A 22904-nucleotide genomic window follows, 5' to 3' on the forward strand; every position below is an offset into this window, starting at 1 on the left:
GGGTTTTGGGGCTGTGCAGGGCTTGGTGAGCAGGGGGTGCGCCAGGGTGCTCCCCCAGCTGGAGGGCTTTGTGGGGGTTAGAGGGGGACAACACGGATGTCCCCTTGGGGACAAGGGACACCCGTTTGGGTAAGGGTGCTCCTTGCATGTGGCTTTTGGGATTTGTGTGAACACGTGTGTGCTGCACGTGGGCAGCAGCTGGGGGGGGGGACGGAGCCGCCGCGATGCCCACGGGGCGCAGGCGGCCCCGAGATCCCGTGCACCCCTGGGTGGCAGCGGCTGCAGTTTGGTGACATGGGGCCTGCCAGCGCCGCTCTGATCCCTGCTGGGCACCAGAGGGACCCCATGGGATGGGGCAGGGGATGGGATGGGGTATGGGATGGGGCATGGGATGGGGCATGGGATGGGGTATGGGATGGGGTATGGGATAGGGCATGGGATGGGGTATGGGATAGGGTATGGGATGGGATAGGGTATGGGATGGGGCACGGGATGGGGCATGGAATGGGGCATGGAATGGGGCACAGGATGGAATGGGATGGGATGGGGCATGGGATGGGGCATGGGATGATGGGGCATGGTACAGGGCACAGGATGGGGCATGGGATGGGATATGGGATGGGATGGGGCATGGGACTGGGCATGGAATGGGATGGGGGGATGGGGTATGGGATGATGGGGCATGGCACAGGGCACAGGATGGGACATGGCACGGGATGGGGCATGGGATGGGGTGGGGTATGGGATGAGGCAAGGTATGGGATATGGCACGGGATGGGGTATGGGATGGGTTATGGGATGGGATGGGGCACAGGATGGGGCACGGGGTGGCTGCACCCAGCCCTGCCCCGCTCCCTGCCCAGGGCAATCCCTGGCCCCAGGGTGAGGGGACGGAGCCGGGCGAGGGGTGCGCGGTGTCCCCAGCGGTGTCCCCAGCGGTGTCCCCAGCGGTGTCCCCGAGCCCCTGCCCCCTTTCCCCACCTGCTGACCCCCCCCCCCAGTGCTGGGGAATTCATTAGGGGCCACAGCAGGGGCAATTAACCCCTTCCTCCCCAGCCTCATGCATGGGATCCCCCCCCCCTTTCCTTTTCTCTGCCCCCCCAACACTGCCCAAGCCCCCCCAAACGAAGCTGGGGCCGCCTGCCTCCTTAGCACAAAGCCCCGAGGGGGGGGGGGGCAGCAGGAGGGGACGGTCCCCCCCCAAAAAAAAGCTTTAAAACCCCAATGCTGCCCCCTCCCCTGCTGGTTTGGGGGTTTTATTTGCAAGGGGAGCCTCAAATGGCTCGGGGGGGGGGGACATGCAGCCCCCCCAATGTGGGGCCAGAAGGACCCAGGCTTGTTAGAAAGGTTTTTATTTCTCTCTATTTACAGACTGGAATTAAAAAAAAAAATAATTAACAACAAACCCGTCCCTTCCCCCCCAACCCCCCCCGGTGGCACAGCCTGGGGGGCACGGTTGGGTGCCCCCCCCCCAGGCCCTGCCGCATGGCTGGGGGGGGGGTCCTGGCCATGGGGGGGTCCTGGCCATGGGGGGGGAGGACTGGGACTGAGCCTGGAACATGGGGCAGGGGGTGCCCAGCTGGGTGCCCCCCCCCAGTGCCATCACATTCACATTGCGCCCCGTGCCTCCACGATGCCCCCCCCCCAGTTAATGCTTGCTGCAGGGGGTGAATCCACCCCGTGCCCCCCCCCATAAGGCAACAGGGTTGTGGGAACAGCCCCTGGGACAGACCCCCCCCTGCACCCAGGACCTCCCTGTGCCCCCCCCCCCACTGCAAGCAGGGGTTTATGGCTTTGAGGATTTGGCTCTAATTTAAGGACAGGAGATAAAGGGGGGGGGGGGAGCAAGGAGTCCTTTCCCCCCCCCTGCATATAGGGGTCCCTGTGTGTCTCCTGGGGCATGGGGAGGGGGCTGTATAAATTAAAGGCGATATAAGGGGGGGGCTGAAGCTCAGTGCTAGGATCTGGGGGGGTGAGCCCCCCCTCTGCCCCCCCCCCCCCGGGCTATGCAGAGCTGGGGGCGAGGGGATGGGGCTGGCGTGGGGAGGGGGCACCCCCGGACCCCCCCCTCCGAGGCCTCTGCTGCTGTGGGGTAGGGGTGTGGGGGGCACAGGGGGGCACGGGGGGGGCACCCACCCACCGTCCTCCCCCCACCAAAGCACTTCTCAGGTTCAAAGCTGGCTGTGAAGGCAACGAGAGAGGGGCTGGGGGGGTGGGCACAGGGAGGGGGGGGCACATCTGGGCAAGGCGCTGCCCCCCTGAGTCCAAAATCCTTGTGCAAAGCCCCCCCCAAAAAAAAAGGGGGCACCCCCCGCACCGCCCCATGGCCATTTACAGGGGGGGCGCAGGCAACGGGAGCGAGAAACCCCCCTGCAAAAAGGGGGGCGATTAATGCCCCCCCCCCAACCCCCCCCCTCCCAGCAGGGGGTCACTGGTTGTCCCCCGGCTGGTACTGGGGCTCGGTGGCCGTGAAGTAGTCCTCGAGGAAGGACTGGAGGTACTCGAAGGTGGGGCGCTCCTCGGGCTCCCGCTTCCAGCACTGCACCATCACCTCGTGCAGCGAGGGGGGGCAGTTCCCGGGGCACTGCATGCGGTACCCCCGCTCCACCTGCTCCAGCACCTCCCGGTTGTTCATCCCTAGGAGGTAAGGATCCGGCCCCGTCAGCATCCCACACCCCCTCCCTCCCCGCCGGGGAAACCGAGGGTCCTGCGCCCACCCGAGGGTGCCCACCCAAAGGTGCCCACCCAAAGGTGCCCACCCTGCCCGGGGGGGGGGTTGTACCTGGGTAGGGCACCCGGCCTTTGGTCACCAGCTCGGTCAGGAGGATGCCGAAGGACCAGACGTCCGACTTGATGGTGAACTTGCCAAAAAGCGCCGCCTCCGGGGCCGTCCACTTGATGGGGAATTTGGCACCTGGGGGGGGGGGGGGCAAGGGGGAAAGGGGTGAGCCACGGCTGGGGCACCCCGGGGCACCCACACCCAGGGTAACCCACACCTGGGGTGCCCAGAACCCAGGGAACCCATCACTTGGGGTGCCCATCATCTGGGGTACCCAGCACCTGGGGTACCTATTAATTGGGGTATCTAGCACCCCAGGTGCTTATTATTGGGGGTGCCCAGAACTTGGGGTGCCCAGCGCCCAGGGAACCCATCATCTGGGATGCCCAGCACCCGTGGCACCTATTAATGGGGGTGCCCAGCACCCAGGGAACCCCTCACTTGGGGTACCTATTAATGGGGGTACCCATTAATGGGGGTACCCAGCATCAAAGGAACCCATCACTTGGGGTACCCAGCACCTGGGGTACCCATCACTTGGGGCACCTACCCCCCAGGGCACCCAGCACCGGGGGTGACAGCTCCAGGCCTGTGCTAGGGCCCAGCAGGGACAGGGCAGCGGTCCCCAAAGCTTTGGGACCGGGGGGGGCTCACCCTGGCGCGCCGTGTACTCATCGTCCTCGATGAGGCGGGCGAGGCCGAAGTCAGCGATCTTGCACACCAGGTTGTCGCCCACCAGGATGTTGGCAGCGCGCAGGTCCCGGTGGATGTAGTTCATCCGCTCGATGTAGGCCATGCCTGCGGCGATCTGGGGCGTGGGGGAGAAGCGTTGGCACCCTTGGGTGTCCCCCCATGGGGGCGCCCACCCTGTGCCAGCCCCCCCGGTACCTGTGCAGCCATGTCCACCAGCTGGGGCAGCTTCAGGTAGCGGCCGTCGCCGTCCTTTAGGAAGTCCAGCAGGCTGCCTGGGGGCAGAGGGTGCCAGTCACAGAGCCAGCCGTGCCCACCCAAGGGTGCTCTCCCCTTTAGGGACCCTGCCATGCCTACCCAAGGGTGCCCTCCCCATAGGAAACCAGCTGTGCCCATCCTAGGAAGCCTCGGACCAGGTCTCTGCGCACCCTGGCTGTGCCCAGGCAGGCTGGGGGCAGCTCGGAGGGACCAGGCAGGGCACCCATGGGTGCCGCCAGCCCCTCACCTTGGCTCATGAACTCGGTGACGATGTAGATGGGCTCCTCCGACACCACGGCGTAGAGCTGCACCAGCTTGTCGTGCCGCAGCCGCTTCATGATCTGAGCCTCCTCCAGGAAGGCCTCGGGGGACATGGTGCCCGGCTTCAGCGTCTTCACCGCCACCTTGGTGGTGCCGTTCCATGTGCCTGGCCCGGGGACACCGTGTCACCAGGAGGACCCCAAGGGGGACACCCGGCCCCCGCAGGGCCAGGATGGAGGGTGCGTGGATGGGGGGCGCATGGATGGGGGGCGCATGGATGGGGGGCGCATGGATCCATGCATGGATGGAGAGGTGCTCGGGCAGGTGAAGGGTGGGTGGTTGCATGGATGCGTGGTTGGAGAGCTGCGTGGGTGGAGGGACGAGCAGAGGAGCAAGGAATTCGGGCCAGGGCAATCAAGGGCCGTGCTACCACCGTGCCCAACCCAACTCAAAGACCTCACCTCGTGGCACGGGTTCGAGGCACCCGTGGGCTCGCCTAACCCCGTTCCCCATCCATCCACGCGGAGCGGTGCCGAGCACCGCCCGGTCCCCACGATGCTGCCTGGGGGGCTGCTCGTGCCCCCGAGCCCCCCGCCCCGGCCGGCTGGGCCAGCCTTACCCATCCACACGTCTCCGAAACATCCCATGCCGAGTTTCTCGTCCAGGCTGATGGATTCCCGCGCTATCTCCCAGGCGTCCTTAGCTAATCCCAAGGTCTGGGGCTTCATAGCGGGGCACGGGAGGGTGAGCAGATGGCACAACCCGTCGTTGTACTCTGCAGGGGCGCAGGGAAGGGGGGAGGCAGGGAGGGGGAGCGATGGGATGAAGGCAGCATGCACGCCGAGCGGGGGGAGCGCGGGGCGCGGGAGGAAGAGGAAGACGACGAGGGACCCCCCCCCCCAGGCCTGGTTTTGTCTCCTGCTCATGGCCCCATCTGGGATATGTGGTTATATGGGATCTATATTTGCGGGGAGCACTCGGGGTGCCCTGAAAAAGCAGGGGGTGGGACATTGCCCCAGGGCACCGGGAGCCTGTGCCCATCTCCTGGGGGGGTGCCAGGCCTGGGGGTGCCCCCGCCGCTTTCCCCTCCCTTCTCCGCTCGCCCCGGCTCGCCCGCCGGGCCCTACCCATCCACACTTCCCCGAACTGCCCGTTGCCCAGCTTCTTGAGCAGCTGCAGGGACTCGCGGGGGATCTCCCACACGTCTTTGGTTTTGACCGAGAGGTCGGCCAGCTTGGGGGTCCCCTTGGGGCACGGCACGGCCAGGCGGCAGCACAGCCCGGCCGCCCGCTCTGCGGCACCGGGGAGAGGCAGGCGTCACCCCGGGGTGCCCCCAACCCTCGCCCCCCGCCCTGGTCCCGCTGCAGTGCCCCCCTCCCCAAAACACACACGTGGGGTGCGCTCCCTCCCACCGGGGACAGCCCTGCAGCCCCACAGCCCCATTTCGGGGTGATGCCCCCCCCAGACCCGGGGGCTATTTACCTTCTCCAGAGGCCGGGTGCTCCCTGCACCGAGGACACGGAAGATTGGGGACCCCCGGGGGTCCCCCTCCTGCTGCCACCAGCACAGCCCCCGCCTCCTCCAGTTAAACCCAGTTGGCCCAGCAGGCTGGGTGTTGCCAACTGGTCCCCTGGGCTTTCCCCACCGCCCCCCACCACCCCCCCACAGCCCTCCCACCCTACCTATGTAGTGCTGGACCAGCTGCTGCACGGTGTCGAACTGGGCCCGCGTGGTGATGTAGTACCCCCCGCTGTCCAGCTTTCGGATCTTATAGTGCTTCACATGGTCACCCTTGGCCTCGTCCCAGTCCCGGATGGAGAGGGAGTAGGCACCTGGGTGGGAGCAGGGGTGAGGGGTGGCACGGGGAGGGGCACAGGGCATGGCCCCCCTGACCCCACAGCCCCCTACACCATCCCCATGTCCCCCCTGACCCCATAGCCCCCCACACCATCCCCATGTCCCCCCACACCATCCCCGTGTCCCCCTACACCATCCCCATGTCCCCCCTGACCCCACAGCCCCCCACACCATCCCCACAGCCCCCTACACCATCCCCATGGCCCCCCTGACCCCACAGCCCCCCACACCATCCCCATGTCCCCCCTGACCCCACAGCGCCCCCCCACCGTCCCCACGCCCCCCCACCTTTCGTCGTCTCGCTCTCCCGGATGAGGAAGGTGCCCCTGCAGTTCCCATGGCACAGGAGCTGCCGCTCTGCATCCTTGCGCCCGATCTTCCCAAAGTACCACCTGCGGGGGGGGGTAGGGGTGGCATCAGCACCGGGGGGGGCACCCATGGGTGCTCCGAGTCCCCTTGTTGGCACCATGGACTTCACTTTGCAGCGGGGCCAAGCAAGGTGTGAGCATCGCGCGAGCCTCACGGCACGGTTACGGGGTGCCAGCACGCCTGGGTGTCCCCCCCCGGTGTCCCCCCCACCCCATACTCACTCCTCTGCCTGGATGGAGTCCACGGGGGCCACGTAGTTGCTGGGGATGTAGCCCGTGTCGCCCGAGCTCAGCGACCTGGCCTCCCACCAGTCACCCTCGCTGGGGAGAGACGGACGGACGGTGAGGAGGGGCGGACAGACGGACACCCAGACCCACCCCGCGCACAGCACCCCCAGCCCCCGCTGTCCCCCACCCCCGAGGGCACCCACCCCAGGGCTCTGCTGGGGCCACCCAACTCGTGACACACGTGGGTTGCCTTACTGGTGCCCAGTAAGGAGGAGGGTCCCCAGCCTGGCTCATACTGGGAGTACTGGGAGCACCTTCCCAAGTGGGATAGGGGGCCGGGAGGGGTGCAGGGGGGGGGCTCACGTGTTGTTGATGATGTGGAACTTCTCCCCTTTCTGAAAGCTCAGGTCATCCTCCGTCCTGGCCTCGTAGTCGTACAGGGCGATGAAAAGTGTCACGCCCCCCCCTGCGGCACACGGAGGGCACCGTGGGTGAGCCCCATCCCGGCCAGCACCCATGGGTGCAGCCAGGACCCCCCCCACGCCCCCCTCCCCAGCTCGCCACTGACCTGTGATGCTGCTGCCGTGCGCCTGCAGCGTGTTGGAGGGGTAAAAGGGCGCGGGGGTGGGCACGGCGGGGCCGTGGAAGTTGTTGAAGTCGGGGATGTGGGTGAAGGCGCCGCCGAGCTGCGCGGGGTCGGGGTCGTACTGCAGGGGGGGCACCGACGAGGGCCCCCCGCCGCTCCCCGCCTGCCCCTTGCCGGCCACCTTCTCCTTGCAGTGCACGCAGCCCATCCTGGCACGGCCTGCGGGGCGGACGGACGGACGGACGTGGGACTGACGGATGCTTGCAGGCAGCCCGACTTCCCCTGCACCCCCCCCACCCCTCCCCAGCACCCAGGGGTGCTCCCCTCCGCCGCGACCCCACTCACGGTGACGGCTCCGCGGGGTCACTTCAGCTGCTCCATGGCACCGCGGGGAGGACGAGAGGCACCTGGGGACGGCGGGGAGGGCGTCAGGAGGGGGGGCAGAGCCCCTGCGTGGGCTAAAACATCCCCGCCAGGCTTCCAAAAACCCCGCACGGGCTGCCAGACCCCCGCCAGGCTTCAAACATCGCTGCATGGGCTGCGAGAAGCCTGCATGCTTGCAATACCCCCTGCACAGGCTTAAATACCCCTCCCCGAGCCGAAACGCCCCTGCACAGGATATAATACCCCCGCGAGGTCTTCAGCCTTGCTGCACGGGCTCGAAGGGCTGTGCAGGAGCTCAAACACCCCTGCAGGAGCTGCAGCCCGGCTGCACGAGCTGCAATATTTCTGCACGGGCTGAAACCACATCCCGCCAGGTCCCCCCCCCCAGCCAGCCCAGCGCCTCCTTCCAGGCAGCGCAGCGTCCCCCCAGCCGCCCCGCCGGGGCCGGAGGGAGCCCCCCAAAAACGTCCCCGTCCCCGTAACCCTGAGCTGCTGGGGGAACTGGTGGCTCGGGGCAGGAAGGGCCCCGCTCGCCTCGCTGCGGTTGCGGCCGCGCTTTTCCGGCCAGCGCTGTGAGAAGGTGTGGAGGAGGAGGAGGAAATAGGACCGAGGAGGAAAGGGACGGAGCTGGGCCCTAAGCCCTGGCCCCCCGGGGGAGCTGCCCCAAAGGGGATGGAGATTTGGGGGTCCCAGCCCTGCGGGGGTCCCACCCCCATGGGGGTGACGGCCCGGGGCTGTGCTCGGTGCCGCAGCCACGTCCCGGCCCCTGGGCACAGCTCAGGTCCTCTCCCCGAGATCTGAGAGGCAAATGTGGGGGTTTTGGGGCCGAGGAAACGTTTCACGTAGCTTTCCCCCATCCCAGTCCCTGGCTCTCCTTTCCTTCTGTCGGCAGCAGGTTTCGAAGCACCAAACAAGCTCGAGTGGCCCCGGGCTCTCTGTGGCCACCTGGGCTTTCAACACCGGCCGTTTGGCAAGGCCGGGGCTGTTGCAGCCGGGACAGAATTGCCAAACCCGAGAGGGCCTGGCCATTTTTTTGGGGCTTTTTTTTTTTTTATTTTTCTGAGAAGAAGTTGGTGTTTCAGCTGACAGCCGTTTCCAGCTCTCGCAAACCCTCTTCATAACCCTCTTCATGAGAAACCCCGGCCCCTTCGCTGGCACCGCGCTCCGACACTTCCCATTTTGCCGAATTTCTCCGCTGAACTCAGCAGCCGGGGGTCAGGGAGGGCACGGGGCAGCTCCCAGGCAGGCACAGACCCCAAATACCCCCGCACCTTGGGGCTTAGCCCCAACCACCACACAGCATCCCACCCGCCCTTGAAGGCTGGCCCCCAAAAACGGCTCCCTGGGGTCATTTTTGGGGAGGGGACGCGTGCTGGCGGCCGGTCCCGGGAGCAGATGGGCAGCGAGCCCCCTCCCCAGGCCGGCTCCACCTGCGCCGGTGCCACCACGGTGCCAGCTCGCGCCCCGCCGTGCCCCCTCCGTGCCGCACGGACACCCGGCCAACTCGTCCCCCCCCCGCTGCCACGGGTCTGGGAATTGTCACCGTCCTCCTGGCCATCTGCTCCCCCTGTCCCCCCCCGACCCCAGAGCCTGGTTTCCCGGTGCTGGTGGCACGGGGAGGTTTCCAAAGCGGGTGGTGGCCAAGGAATGAGCTCAGGAAGGGAGGGACCCGGAGCGCTGCCCCAGCCCTGAGCCGGGGTCTGGTGTCCCCAGATGTCACCCTGCTGTCACCCCATGGGATCACCCCAGCCCCTTCCTACGGGGACGGAGGGGTCGGGCTCATGGGGGCGCAGACGCACGGAGAGCTCCGGCGGCTCTCCGAATACCCCAGACCCGGTGCCCTGGGGACAAACCGAGGTGGCATCGGGACCAACGCCTGGCCAAAGGGGGGGACCCCACAGGGACGGGGAGCAGGGGGCACCCCACGGGCCCTGCTGTCACCTTCACAGCAGGAGGAGGAAGCGGCCAGGGAGAGCGGCGTGGGGGAGGAGGAGGAGAAGGAAGAGGACGGTGCCGTGGCCTCCGAGGGGAACCTTGCGGCTGGCGGGGTCCCAGGCGTTGGGGACGGCAAAACGGGGTCAAAAATGGGACGCTGGCAGGGCTGAGCAGCGACACCGCGTGCTGCAGCCCCTCGGGCACCTTGTGGCCCCCCAGGGCCGTATCCCACCCCCTGCCCTGTGCACTCCCGTCCTTCCCACGTGGCCCCGCACCCCTGGCAGCTCTCTGCCCTGCCGCAGCCTCCCTGGGGGAAGAGGAACCGAGATCGCTGCACGGCGCAGCCTGCGGGGAGTCACCCCGCGGCACTGGGGTCCCAGCTGCAGCCCGGCGGGGGACGGTGCCACCTCTCGGGTCCTCGTTAGGACGTGGGGGCCCCCAGCCACCTCCCTTCCCACCAGGAGCCCCGCAGACACCTCCATGGGGGGGGGGGGACGAGGGGACACCTCCTGCCTCCCCACCGCCCCCAACAGATGACAGCATCACCTGTGGTGGTCCCAGCGAGTGTCCCACCCTAATGGGGACGTGGCAGGGCAGGGAACCCCACAGCTGCCCATGGGACACACAGAAGCCCCTTCCCCTCCCTTGCCATGTATGGGGCAGGCTGGGGGGGCTCCACGGTGGCTTTTGCCCCCCCCCCAACCCGTGGCTGCCCCAGGAGGTACGGCAGCCCTACAAGCAGTCCACCCCGAGAAGCCCACCTGCGCCAAGCCCCCCAGCCTGGGGGTGCCCCTCGCCCCCCAGCCCCGCGACGGGCCGAGCCGTGGCCCCCGCTCTGCTCTCCCCCCCCGCCTGCCCCCCAGCCTCCCAGCCCCATGGCTGGCGGGGGGGAAGGCAGGATTTCCGCTGGAAGGAGCAGCAATTCCCGGATCCCAGGGGCTGCAGGGGAGGAGGACGGCGGCCAAGAGCGCAGCGCGGCCCCGAATACAATGTCCCGGGAGGAGCAGGGCGGGGAGGGAATTGTGCGGGGCAGGAAGCGCCGAGTTCCTGCTCCTGCCTGGGACACACCAAGGGGCCGGGGACGAGGCCGAGCCGCCGGTTGCAAGGGGGGGGGCACCCGGTTGCAATGGGTCCCCCCCCCCCCAACCCCAGCCCTACGTGCGCCCGGAGGTGTCCCCCGGCACCCAGCCCCGGCTGGGGGTGGTGGAGGTCGGCACGGCGGTGCTGGCAGGCTAAGGGTACCCGTAGGGTTTGGGGGGTCGCAGGTGCCCCCCACCCCATATGGGTCCCCCCCCAGCCCCCTCCCCAGCTCTGTTTTGTCTCAGCAGCCTCCCCGTGGCTGCCCTAGTGCCGGGAGGGCGAGCTGGAGGCTGCCTCCCCCCCCAGGATGAGAGAGGCCGGGGGTCTCCTGCCCCCCCCTCCCCATCTCCAGCATCACCGCAGAGGCTGGGGAGGGGGGCAGCAAGGCAGGGCCCCCCCCAATGGGTTCCCCCAACCCCACAGCTCAGTGCCCTGTCCCAAACCGACACCACGCTCGAGGTGGGGGACAGCGCACAGAGACCCCCCCCCAAAAAAAAACCAACAAAACACTTATCAAGGGGATAGAGGGGACCCCCCCACCTGCCCGCAAACCAACCCGACCCCCCCCCAGCTGCCCTCCCACCACCCCCGTGCATCCCTCCTACCGTCAGCCCTCCTGCTCCGGCTCGCATGGAGCCCGGCGACCCCTGGCCCCCCCCCAACTCCTCTCTCCAGCGGGGTCCCACGGCAGATCCCGGACCCTCCCAGCACTGGGGGCCGGGGGACGGCTCTTGGGGGGGGGGGCTCAGCAGGGCACAGCCGGGTGGGTGCCGAGGGGAGAAGCGGGAGCGCGTGTGCGTGCGGCTCCCCGCCTCGGAGCAGCTCTCGCCGCCGAGCTGAGCTTCCCCTCCCCTCGCCCCCCCTTCCTCCCCGCTCTCCCGGCGATGCTTCATTGTACCAGCCAGCCCCAATGCACGCAGCGGGGCCCAGCACCTTCCCGTGCCCCCCCCGGGGACACGGTGGCATCGGGGGCGCACACGGGACAGGGGCTTTGGGGAGCCCCATCCGTGGCGCAGCCCCACGCAGGGGCTGCTGGTGGGTTATGGGGTATACGTGGGGTTGCCGTGTTCCCAAAGCTGTGTGTGTGGGGTCAGGGTGCTGCCTGACCCCAAATGCATCCCTGAGCCCCCCCCGTAGAGCAGGGGATGGCACGGGGATGGGCACGCTGTAAATATGGGGCAGGGATAAAACGAGCCCAAGGAGCGGGGTCTGCGCTGGGACGGGGTGAGCTGGGACAGGGCGAAGCTGTGGGATGGTGAGGAGTGTCCCAGCTCCCCGGGGGGGTGGGACCGTGTCCCCTGGGGGCTTCCGTGGGTCCCCAAAAGGGGCCCGCAGCTCTCAGCCCGCTCGTGTGCTCACTGCGGCCGTCGGCAGCGCCCCAGCCACCGGACTCCTTATTTACGCCTCGCCCGGGTGAGGCTGCAAGTGGGAGGCTCCCAAGATTTGGCACCAAACCCCAAAGCCCAGCCAGCCCCGGGGAGAGGCACTGAGCCCCCCTACACCCCCCCTAGGCTCCTGGACTGGGTGCTGGGACACCGAGAGCCCCTCGAGCTTTTGGCATCCCGGCTCTAGGGGGTCCCGGGGAGGGGTCCCTCGCAGCGGGGGTCCGCCAGGCAGAGTTTTGGGGAGGTGCGAGGTGCTCCCCGCAGGCGCCGACCTCTTCTTTCCTGTGTGACAGCAAGTCCAGCCCCGGGGCTTCCTGTTCTCATGCGGGGATGGGGACGGGGCTGGCCGAGGCCACGGGTCCCCATCGGGATGGGCACGAGGCCATCGGTGCCCCTGGGGGGGGACGGGGTACAGCAGGGGGGCGGCCGCTCACTGCCACCGTCCCATGGGTGCTGCCACCACCGAGGGACCAGGGCAGCTCCTGGGGTGCTGGGGGAGGCTCAGCACCCATCCCCAGGCAGGTTATGGGGTCAGCCTGGCTAAGCTATGGGGACAGGAGCCGGCTGGAGGGCTGTTCCTTATGGGAACAGCCTTGCCAAGAGGGCTCCCTGTGGGGTGGAGATGGGGCTGGTGGGGCACAACCCCTGCAGGAGCCCTACATGCGAGGAAGGATGGAGCCCTGCATTTGGGGAGCCCCCAAAGCCCTTGGGGGGAATAGGGTGGGTGGTGGCTCCCCTGTGCTGCTGGAGGAGGCACACGTCCCCCTTTCCTGCATGGTGAGGAGCCCCCAGCTCTCCCCGAGCACCCCGGAGCCGAGCCTGTGGGGCTCCCCCGAATGGATCCAGCCGATCCCATGCGCCCCATCGGGCACCACATGATGCCGGCTCCTTCCCTCCCCCGGGGAGGGCCCAGGCTCGGCCTTAAAACCGGGAGCAGGTCCCGGCGAGCGGGGGCGACGGGGGCGAGGATGGGCGTGCTGGGCTGGCTCGTGGCCTCCGCGCTCTGCGCCGCTGTGCGGGGTGAGTCCGTGCCCTGGGATGGTGCCGAGGCACTGGGGGGGTTTGGGGTCACCCCGAAGCTGTGGGAACCCCCGTGGGTCTTGTCTCCCCATCGCTGGGTTTATGGGAACGCAGGGCAGGGTGGAGAAGGGTTTTTTGTGGGGTGTGCCAGGCCCTGTGCTCGGAGCCCCCGGGAGAGGAGGGCTGCGGGGTGGTGCAGTGCCTTGAGGGCTTGGCGAGGGGGGAGGATGAAAATAGGGCTGCACCGAGCCAGGCGGCTTGAACGCACGCACCAACCCCGACCATTTCCCTGTTTTTGCAGCGAGCAGCGGGGGGAGGCGGGCAGGTTGTTGCCGGAAGCGTTGGGGGGGACAGGGGGAGCCGTGCCCCCCAGTTCCCCTCCCCGGGTGCCTGGGGCACTGCGCAAGTCCCGGGGGCACTGGCTCCATCGCCGCTCCCCGCGTGCTGGGCACCACCTGGGGGTGCCCCGATTTTTGGGGACCCCCTGATTTTGGGGTGCTGGGACCCATCAGAAAGGTGCTGACGGAGGGGAAGGCTGGCTCCCAGGGCGTGTTGGCGTGGGGTTGCACAAGCTGCGAGCCCGGGAGGGGCTGCAGGGAACGGGAGTGTCCCACTGCGGGCTGCCCTGCGGCCCCGCAACCCGGCCCCATCCCTGCTCGTGCCTTGCAGGACAGCACCAGGGGCTCTCCCGGCCGCTGCCCCACTTCGGATCCATCTACCACGTCAGAGGTAACGGCCCCGAGTCGGGGTTGAGGGTGGCCAGGACCCCCCAGCACCATGGGGGGAGCGGAGGATGCGCAGTGCCGGGTCATCCCAGTGCCCAGCTGGCACTGCTACTGGTGCACGTGGTGGTGGTGGGGGGGGGACCCCTGGGGACAGCATCCCCCATGGGTGCTGGGGGTGTCTGTGATGAACATAGTGTGTTTGGGGGCTCGGGGAGGGATGTGGGGTGCTGGGGCTGAGCTGTGCTGGGTGCTGGGTGCTCCGCAGGGGTCATCAACCTGCCCTACGCGGAGATCGAGGAGCCCTTCGAAGCCTGGTACAACCTGACGGGGAACAAGAGCCGGATCCAGTACTATGGGGGTAGGCAGGGGGGCACAACCCATACAGCCGGACCTGTCTGCGCCCGTCCCTGTGCGAAGGGAGGCTGAGAGCGGGACCCCCGTGCCTCAGTTTCCCCCCCTGGGTGGCGCAGGGCAGGTGATAACGTACCAGCTGGCCGGGGTGAAGCCCTACGGGATGCAGTACAAGATCACTCCCGAGACCACCGAGAAGGAGGTGAACGCCAGGAAATGCTTCCAGCTGCCCGGCTCCAAGGAGGACGTGGTCAGGATCCAGAGCGTCTTCCCCAGCCTGGAGGGCTTCAAGGTGAGGGGAGGCAAAGGACAGCCCGGATCCCACCCGCTGCCCGCAGCATCCCTGGGGCTGGGGGCTTTGGGCCGTGCTCCCCCCCGTCCCTGCTCGCCTCTGCGTGGTGCAGGGTGCCGGGGCAGGCTGCGGCAGGTCCCCGCACCCATGGGTGCAGGGAGGAGGGTCACTTCCCCACGCGGCTCGGGGCCAGACGCCCGGCTCCTTTCCCAACCCCAGGAGCCGTGTTGGGACGTGTCGCAGCCCACACAAGCGCCGGTGTTTCGGGACAGCTCGGGCAAGTCGCTGCATGGCAGCCTGGCTCCCCCTGTCCCCAGCCTCCGGCGGGGCTGGCTGCGGCACCCGGATCCCTGCTGGCCATGGGTGCCCACGGAGGGGCCGGGCGGGGAGGTAGGGACACGGGTCACACCCCAAAAACCTGTCCCTGTGCCCCCAGTTCCTGCGGGAGGAGTACTACCAGGGTCGGTACTGCGCCGTGTGGCAGAACGTCACCCTCTGGGCGCAGAAGAAGAACGTCTACACCCTGTGGGTCACCAACTCCAGCTGCGGGGTGGCCCCCGTCCACTACGAGATGCGGGGCTACAACAGCCTGCTGGGCTCCCACTACGACAAGTACGAGATCTCCTACACCGACTTCGACAACAGCTTCCCCTCCTCCGTCTTCGACATCCCCGTGAACGGTGAGCGGGGCCGGGGCCCCCACCCTGCCCCTCCTCGGCTGGCTCTCGGGCTGATGGCATCCCCTAATCGCACCCTAGAGACGAAGAAATGTGGGCTCCTGCCGGGGACCACGGCGGAGCACCGGGTGCTGGCGAACCCCATGGAGGACCTGGTGGGGCGGCAGCAGCCGCGGGCGCACGAGGTTTTCCACCACTACCGGCGGCGCTTCGGGCGGCGCTACGGCTCGGCGCGGGAGCTGGAGCACCGGCAGCACGTCTTCGTGCACAACATGAGGTGCGGGGCGGGTTGGGGGGCACCCTCTGACCTCCTCTCCGTGCTGGGGAGCCGGGTGCTGCGGTGTCCTCAGCGGTGCCGTCCCCGTCCCCAGGTTCGTGCACTCCAAGAACCGCGCCGCGCTCTCCTACACGCTGGCGCTGAACCACCTGGCCGACCGCACGCCCCAGGAGCTGGCGGCGCTGCGGGGCCGTCGCCGGAGCGGGGCTCCCAACCACGGGCTGCCCTTCCCTGCCGAGCGCTACGCCGGCCTCATCCTGCCCGAGAGCCTCGACTGGCGCATGTATGGTGCGTGCCGGGTGGGGTCGGTGCGCGGTGCTGCTCTGCCCGGGGTTGGGTGCTGGTAGAGGGGGTGGGTGCTGCCCATTGGGGTGGGTGCAGAGTCCAGCCAAGCTGGCTCGTGCTCCTTTTCCGTGCCAGGGAGCTCCAGAGGGGCTCATCCAGCCCGAGGCAGCTCCGTTGGTGCTGGTTCCCCCATGCGCCCATGTGCCGGGAGCGATGCTCCCCGGGGATGCTCTAACCTCGGGGTGTGCAGCCGGAGGTTTGGTGCATCCCCTGCTACAAGAGGGCACCAAGCCCTGTCTGCAAAGCACCTGGGGAGTGCTGTGAGACCTCGAGTCCTGCCCCAGTTCCCCTTTCACCCACCCCATTTGTCCCCAGGCGCGGTGACCCCCGTGAAGGACCAGGCTGTCTGTGGCTCCTGCTGGAGTTTCGCCACCACGGGCGCCATGGAGGGTGCCCTCTTCCTCAAGGTGAGAGCGAGCGGGGACGGCCGGGGTGGCTGCAGGGTGCTGGTCCCCGTCCCTGCAGCGTGTCCCCTCCCCACAGACCGGCGTGCTGACCCCGCTGTCCCAGCAAGTCCTCATCGACTGCTCCTGGGGCTTCGGGAACTACGCGTGCGACGGGGGCGAGGAGTGGCGAGCCTACGAGTGGATCAAGAAGCACGGCGGCATCGCCAGCACCGAGTCCTACGGCAGCTACAAGGGGCAGGTGAGGGTGGCCCCGTGCCCCTGCCGGGGTCCCCAGCTCTCAGGACGTGTCCCTCTGGGCACCCTGCAGGGATGCTAACGGGCTCTGGGGACGGGCCAGCCGCCCTTTCCCCAGGGCACGAGAGTCCCTGCGGTTCCTTGCAGCGCGGAGCCAAGCCCTGGGGCTCAGCCAGGCGGTTTCGTCACCGCTGCCTCAGTTTCTCCTCTTGCACAACAGGGACGAGGCTCCTCTGCCGTGGGGTGGTGACACAGCCACAGCTCCCCGGGGTGCAGGGGTGGTGCAGGGCTGCCCAAGGACACGGCAGAGCAAGGGGCTTGGGGACAGAGCAAGGCGCCCGTGCTGCATGCCGGGGATACGTCCCCGCCGTGGTGGGCAGCAGGGGCTGGGGCAGGGACCCTGGCACATCCCAAATCCCACACCAGTCCCTGCACGGGAGCAGGGGGCAGCCAGGGGCATGGCGGGGAGGCGACTTGGGCGCCCCCGCTGACGCTGCCCCCCCCGGGGTGCCGCAGAACGGGCTGTGCCACTACAACCAGTCTGAGATGCTGGCCAAGATCACGGGCTACGTCAACGTCACCTCGGGCAACATCACGGCGGTGAAAGCTGCCATCTACAAGCACGGCCCCGTGGCCGTCAGCATCGACGCCTCGCACAGGACCTTCTCCTTCTACTCCAACGGCGTCTACTACGAGCCCAAGTGCGGTGAGTCGGGCACCTGGGACCCCCGGGAACCCCTTCCCGTGATATCAGGCAGGGCTGGAGGGGGTGAGAAGCCCTCCAGCTCCCCTCCCGGGGGGCTGCTGTCCCAATGTGCCCTCCCCTGTGCTGTCCCATGCAGCGAATAAGCCGGGGGAGCTGGACCACGCCGTGCTGGCCGTGGGCTACGGGGTGCTGCAGGGGGAGACCTACTGGCTCATCAAGAACTCCTGGTCCACCTACTGGGGCAACGACGGCTACATCCTCATGGCCATGAAGGACAACAACTGCGGGGTGGCCACCGAGGCCACCTACCCCATCCTGGCCTAAGGCACTTGCCAGCTCTGCGGGGGGAACCTGCGGGCACCCAGCCCCGGAGCAGAGCCTTCGTTGTGACCCGGGGTGCGGGAGGGAGGTGGGGACCTGGGGGGACCCCCATGGTGCAGGGGGAAAATCGGACATGGAACAAGATGGGAACGTGGTGGGACAGGGCTGCTGGGAAATCAGCCGTGGGCTTGCCAATAAAGACCCCAGAAAAAAATAATTTTGGCTTCTATGGGAGGGTTTCGAGCGCTGCCCGCCTGGCTCAGGTCCCTGTCCCGGCCCTGGGGACAGCCAGCTGCCCTCAGCAGCCCCCCGGGGACGAGGGACGAGGCTCTCCCAGCCCTATCTGGAGTGGAGCACAAACCCCCCCGGGGCTTTCTGCTGAGACCAGACATTCCTGGAGCACGGGGAGAGGGGGGGAGGCAGCCACCCTCTGCCCCACTGCCCTGGCTCTGTTGTGGCTCCGGGACTGGGTGGCACTTGTGGTGTCCCCAGCCCCCAGCCGGGCTCCTCAGCACCCTGTGGGGCTGCTCCCTGTTTGGGGGGGACACCCTACAACCCCCCCCCAGGAGAGCAGGTTTGGCACGGGAACATCCTTCAACCAGCACGGGAAGGGCGAGCTCTGGCTGTCCTCCCCCCTTGGCTGTCACCTCTCTGGGGCAGAAGCATTTTGGGGGGGCAGCAGCCCCCGTGTGCCTTGTGGTGCGTGCAGCCATCCCGCACCCAGCCCTATCGGCGTTGTTTGGGGCTCGGCGGCCCCGCGGGCGCTCGCTGTCACCTTGGGCTGGGGTCCAGCTGGCCCCGCTGCAAGTAGGGGGGGGTGAAGGCCACCGCCGTGCTCCTGCCCGGGCCCTCCTTCCCCACGGCGCTCCTGGCATCTGGGCTCTCTCCTTTTTTCCAATTAACCCCCCTCTAATTGCAGTCCTGGGCTCGCCCTGCTAGGACATGGGGGTGTAGAGGTTTCTGCACCCCACCGTGGGGACAGGGGGGTATCCAGGAGGGCAGGGGGCACCCTGAGGGGCCGTGGTGTGGGTGCAGGGTGTGGGTGCTCTCCTGGGTGCTCTCCTGGGTGCTGCAAGCTGCAGTGCTGGGGGCACCCCCAGCACCCACCCCTGGGGTCCCAATCCATGGGACACCCCCCCTGAGCCCAGGGGTGCCCCCACCACCGTGCCCACAGGCATCTGGGTCCCACCCTGCTCCCCCTGACCCCAAACCCTGCGAGTGCACGGCATCAGCACCCACCCTGCCACGGGTGGGAAGGGCACCCCTGGGTGCTCGTGGCGGGGCTGGGGAGGGCAGCACAAAGCCCCACCTCCCCCTCGGGCTGATCCTGGCCAACGGGAGGGATGGGGCCGTGCCCGACGGCTGCCGGCAGCTCCCTGCCCACCCACCGGGGGTATTTAAGGCACCCGTGGGTGCAGGGCAGCACCGTGGGCTGGGGCGTGCAGGATGGAGGGGTTGGGGTGGCTGCTGGTGCTGGGGGCTGCCCTGCTGCTGGGTGAGAGCCCCCCTGCCCTGGCTGCACCCCTGGGCGAGAGGGGGAGGCCTGGGGGAGCGGGGACCCCCGCCTTGGGGACCCCCATTCTCTGCCCTGCCTGGGCAGGGTGCGCTCCCCCAGGCTGTCCCCCCTCTCCTAGTTTTTTTTTTACAGGCTTTGAGGCAGCCCTGCGCACGGAGAGCTGGGCCATCAGCAGCTTAAAAGGCTTTTTTTTTGCTTTTCTTTTCTTTATTTTTTTCCTTTCCAGGAGCAGAGAGCAAAGCTCTGCTGGAGACACCCACGTTTGGGGACATCTACCACGTCACAGGTACCGCTCGGGGACCCGGCGCCCTGCTGCGATGGTGCCATCCAAGGGACCCAGCACCCCCGGGTGCCCCAAACCCGGGGCTGGGCACGTCCCTGCTGTAGGGTGCTGCGGGTGGGAGCAGGGTGGTGATGCTGTGGGGTCCTGGGGTGCCCGCAGGAGTGCTCAGCCTGCCCTACGCGGAGATCAGGGAGCCCTTCGAAGCCTGGTACAACCTCACCGGGGGCAAGAGCCGCATCCAGTACTACGGCGGTGGGTGCGCAGGGGCTGGCGGCCGCCCCCATCCCTCTGCTCCCTCCGGGAGCCTCCTGGGAGCCGGGCTGGGCTGGAACCCGGTGCCGTCCCCGTCCCCAGGCCAAGTGGTCACCTACCAGTTCGGCTCCGTCGAGCCTTTCGGCGCCAGCTTCAAGGTGACACCGGAGACCACGGAGACGGAGGTGAACGTCCGCAAGTGCTTCCGCATCAACGGCACCGACGGGGACCTCGTCACCCCGCAGAGCGTCTTCCCCAGCCTGGAGAACTTCAAGGTCAGCCCCGGGCATGGTCCCCGAGGAGCTGGAAATGAGGCAGGGGAAGGGACAAGGGACACCGATGGGCATGGGGTGGTTGGGAATGGGTAAATGCCTCTGTGCGAGGGCAGAGGTGGTTGGGAACGGGTAAACGCGAGGCCGGATCCAGCCCCGGGTGTTGGAGGAGGAGGAGGAGGGCTCTCACCCCGTGGCGCGGTGTGGCTGGGGCGTGCTTCTGGCTCGTTGGGGACACGGTGGTGGCACGGTGTCCCTGACACCCGCTGTGCCCAGTGGGTGCGGGAGGAGCACTTCCGCGGGCAGCGCTGCGCCGTCTGGCAGAACGTCTCCTACTGGGGCCACAAGAAGAACGTCTACACCCTGCGGGTGGGCGGCTCGGCCCGCGGCCCTGTGCCCCTGCACTACGAGGTGCGCGGCTTCAACAGCCTCCTGGGCTCCCACTACGACAAGTACGAGATCGACTACGCCACCTTCAGCCACCGCTTCTCCCCCGAGGTCTTCCAGCTCCCCGACGGTGAGCGGCTGCGCAGCCAGGGCCACCCCGCGGCTCTGCGTCCTCTGATTTGTTTTAATTTATTGCCAAGCTCCCCATAATTCGGGTCGATCGGCTGGGGGGGAAAAAAGGAGGTGGGGAGAAACCTAAAAATGCTGAGAGCTGGGTGATCCCGTGCTGGGTGCGGTGTCCCCCCGGTGCCAACCCCAATCTGCGCCCCTGTGGTTTGGGGTGCGGGCGCTGCACCCCGCTGTGGGGATGGACCCCGTTGGACCCCATCCCTCCCCGTGCTCCCTGCAGGCGTGCAGTGCGAGCAGTGGCCCGCGGCCGGCCCCGAGCACCGCATTGTGGCCAACCCCATGCGGGAGTTCGTGGGGACGGACGCGGCGCACGTCCACCACCGCCTCTTCCACCACTACCGGGAGAGGTTTGGGAAGCGCTACGGCAGCGAGGAGGAGCATGAGCACCGCCAGCGCGCCTTCATCCACAACATGCGGTAACGGGGAGGTGGTGGGGAGACCCGGGGGGGCTCGGGGATGCTCCCCTCGTCCCGCAGCACCTTCATCCCGTCCCCGTCCCCAGGTTCGTGCACTCCAAGAACCGCGCCGCGCTCTCCTACACGCTGGCGCTGAACCACCTGGCCGACCGCACGCCCCAGGAGCTGGCGGCGCTGCGGGGCCGTCGCCGGAGCGGGGCTCCCAACCACGGGCTGCCCTTCCCCAGCCAGCTCTACGCCGACCTCCACCTCCCCGAGAGCCTCGACTGGAGGCTGTACGGTGAGCAGGGACCCGGTGGGGTGTGAGCCTAGACCGTGCCCAAGGTTTGGGCTCTGCTTTCTGCTCCGGGCTTTGTGCGGGTCCTTGAGTCCTGCCCCAGTTTCCTTTCACCCACCCCAATTGTCCCCAGGCGCGGTGACCCCCGTGAAGGACCAGGCTGTCTGTGGCTCCTGCTGGAGTTTCGCCACCACGGGCGCCATGGAGGGTGCCCTCTTCCTCAAGGTGAGAGCGAGCGGGGACGGCCGGGGTGGCCACGGGGTGCTGGTCCCCGTCCCTGCAGCGTGTCCCCTCCCTGCAGACCGGCGTGCTGACCCCGCTGTCCCAGCAAGTCCTCATCGACTGCTCCTGGGGCTTCGGGAACCAGGCGTGTGATGGGGGTGAGGAGTGGCGAGCCTACGAGTGGATCAAGAAGCACGGCGGCATCGCCAGCACCGAGTCCTACGGGCCGTACCTGGGGCAGGTGAGGGTGCCCAGGGGGCTGTGTGCTCCCACCCTGCACCCTGGAAACCTCTCCAGGACCCCGGTGCCACCTCCGTGTCCCCCCCAGAACGGCTACTGCCACTGCAACCAGTCGGAGCTGGTGGCCCCGCTCGCTGGGTACGTCAACGTGGAGCCGGGCAGTGCCACGGCGCTGAAAGCCGCGCTGGTCAAGCACGGCCCCGTGGCCGTCAACATCGACGCCTCGCACAAGTCCTTCGCCTTCTACGCCAACGGCGTCTACGAGGAGCCCCGCTGCGGTGAGCTGGGTGGGGGGCACCCAGCAGGGTCCCTGTCCCCCTCACAGGGTCTGGGGCTGGCACCCCGGGGGTGTAACGTCGGTGCGGGGCTGGCCGAGGGGCTGCACCCAGAGAAGGGATGGAGTCGGAGACGTCAATGTTTGAAATCTTTTCCCCCTCCCAGGGAACGAGACATCGGAGCTGGACCACGCGGTGCTGGCCGTGGGCTACGGGGTGCTGCACGGCAAGAGCTACTGGCTCATCAAGAACTCCTGGTCCACCTACTGGGGCAACGACGGCTACATCCTCATGGCCATGAAGGACAACAACTGCGGGGTGGCCACCGCCGCCTCCTTCCCCGTCCTGGCCTGATGGGATGCGGCCCCGATGCGTGCCCTGTCCCCACCGCGTCCCCCTGTGCAGCTCTGGCTGGATGTGGGGCACCATGAGGTGACCGTGGGGCGGAGGGGGGCAGCGCAGCCAGGAAGGCAGAGGGGTTTTGGGGAGGTTTTTTGTCATTTTGGCAATAAATGCTGCAAGAAGCCATCCTGTCCGTGGTGCTGGGGTGTCTCCCCCCCACCCAGCCTGCTCCCCGTCTGGGTCCTGTGTCCCCTAACCCCAAGGATTTCAGTGCCAGCCCCCCCTTCCCAGCATCTCTGGATGCTGGGTCCTCTTCTCTGGGCCCCCACGTGTGTCAGTGCCTGGTGCCTCAGTTTCCTTAAATATTTGGGGAGAAAACAGGATTTCTGGGGGTTTTCATGTTCCAAGCATGGAAGGAACCCAAAGGATCCCCTGTGCTGTGGGTGCTCCTGGGCGCTGGGAGGACGCAGGGTGCAGGGCAAGAAGGTGGGTGACGGTGACAGAGCCATGGGGAGGGGGACAGGACGGGTTCCCGGGCACATCCCTGGGGCAGGGAGGCTTCGTGCAACCCCCCGGGGAGCAGCCAGGCGTGGAGCTGCCGCCCCAGCTCTGCCACGTTCCTTTTTTCACCCTTCTCCAGTGCTTTACCCCAAAACTTCATGGCTGGGGGAAACCCGAGCAGGAGCCCCAAGGGTTTAGGAGGCCGCTGCTGCTGTGGGGCTGCCCCAGAGAGGGTCGTGGCTGTCCCCCAGTGTGGTGTGGGGGCTACAGCTCTCAGGGTGCTGTTGGGTGCTGGTGGGGTGCTGGTGTCCCAGGGGGGAGCTGTCGGCACCACCAGGCTCTGCCCTCCCCACCTGAGCCCATTTAGCAGCTGGGGGGAGCCCCCAGGAGGGGCAGAGGCAGCTCCTGGGGGTGTTTTGGGGAGGGAGGCAGGGGGCTGAGCCCCCAGGGTGCCCCTTTCATCCTGCCCTGGCTGTGCCCCCCGCCAGCAGCTGCCGTCCCCGGGGATTTCAGGGGAAGCAGACGCCAGAAGCAGACCGAGGAACCGGAGCTGCAGCTCCTGGGGG

General features: G+C 68.0%; 3 protein-coding genes across 6 annotated transcripts; 2 read left to right on the forward strand and 1 right to left on the reverse strand.

Annotated features, from left to right (window-relative positions):
• Positions 1-1336: 1336 nt before the first annotated feature.
• FGR (FGR proto-oncogene, Src family tyrosine kinase) lies at positions 1337-11248 on the reverse strand. 3 transcript variants are annotated; one of them, XM_084496854.1, is made up of 13 exons: positions 11032-11248; positions 7373-7434; positions 7010-7246; positions 6805-6907; positions 6436-6534; positions 6134-6237; positions 5671-5820; positions 4608-4763; positions 3975-4154; positions 3668-3744; positions 3434-3587; positions 2783-2914; positions 1337-2637 (listed from the first exon to the last, which is right to left on the reverse strand). In XM_084496854.1, the coding sequence occupies exons 3-13, from the start codon at positions 7233-7235 to the stop codon at positions 2429-2431; spliced, it is 1590 nt and encodes a 529-aa protein (XP_084352980.1). In that variant the 5' UTR covers positions 7236-7246; positions 7373-7434; positions 11032-11248; the 3' UTR covers positions 1337-2428. The 3 variants fall into 3 exon arrangements, with proteins under 3 accessions (XP_084352980.1, XP_084352978.1, XP_084352979.1); XM_084496852.1 differs by lacking the exon at positions 4608-4763 and adding an exon at positions 5116-5280 and having other exon boundaries at positions 11032-11247; XM_084496853.1 differs by lacking the exons at positions 4608-4763; positions 11032-11248 and adding exons at positions 5116-5280; positions 7654-7744.
• A 1408-nt stretch (positions 11249-12656) lies between these two features.
• Positions 12657-17383, forward strand: LOC311423421 (digestive cysteine proteinase 1-like). The gene is made up of 11 exons (XM_084497357.1): positions 12657-12831; positions 13501-13560; positions 13822-13914; positions 14027-14199; positions 14636-14879; positions 14958-15153; positions 15248-15441; positions 15814-15905; positions 15982-16143; positions 16656-16845; positions 16982-17383. The coding sequence occupies exons 1-11, from the start codon at positions 12666-12668 to the stop codon at positions 17167-17169; spliced, it is 1758 nt and encodes a 585-aa protein (XP_084353483.1). The 5' UTR covers positions 12657-12665; the 3' UTR covers positions 17170-17383.
• A 1225-nt stretch (positions 17384-18608) lies between these two features.
• LOC311423447 (digestive cysteine proteinase 1-like) lies at positions 18609-21917 on the forward strand. Of its 2 annotated transcripts, XM_084497427.1 has the most exons (11): positions 18609-18661; positions 18909-18968; positions 19125-19217; positions 19320-19492; positions 19766-20006; positions 20286-20481; positions 20568-20761; positions 20892-20983; positions 21060-21221; positions 21309-21498; positions 21662-21917. In XM_084497427.1, exons 1-11 carry the CDS (start codon positions 18613-18615, stop codon positions 21847-21849), a joined length of 1638 nt encoding a protein of 545 aa, XP_084353553.1. In that variant the 5' UTR covers positions 18609-18612; the 3' UTR covers positions 21850-21917. The 2 variants fall into 2 exon arrangements, with proteins under 2 accessions (XP_084353553.1, XP_084353554.1); XM_084497428.1 differs by lacking the exon at positions 19125-19217.
• Positions 21918-22904: the final 987 nt, after the last annotated feature.

This window comes from Aythya ferina, assembly GCF_964211825.1.
Source record: "Aythya ferina genome assembly, chromosome: 24".
Taxonomy (NCBI): domain Eukaryota; kingdom Metazoa; phylum Chordata; class Aves; order Anseriformes; family Anatidae; genus Aythya; species Aythya ferina.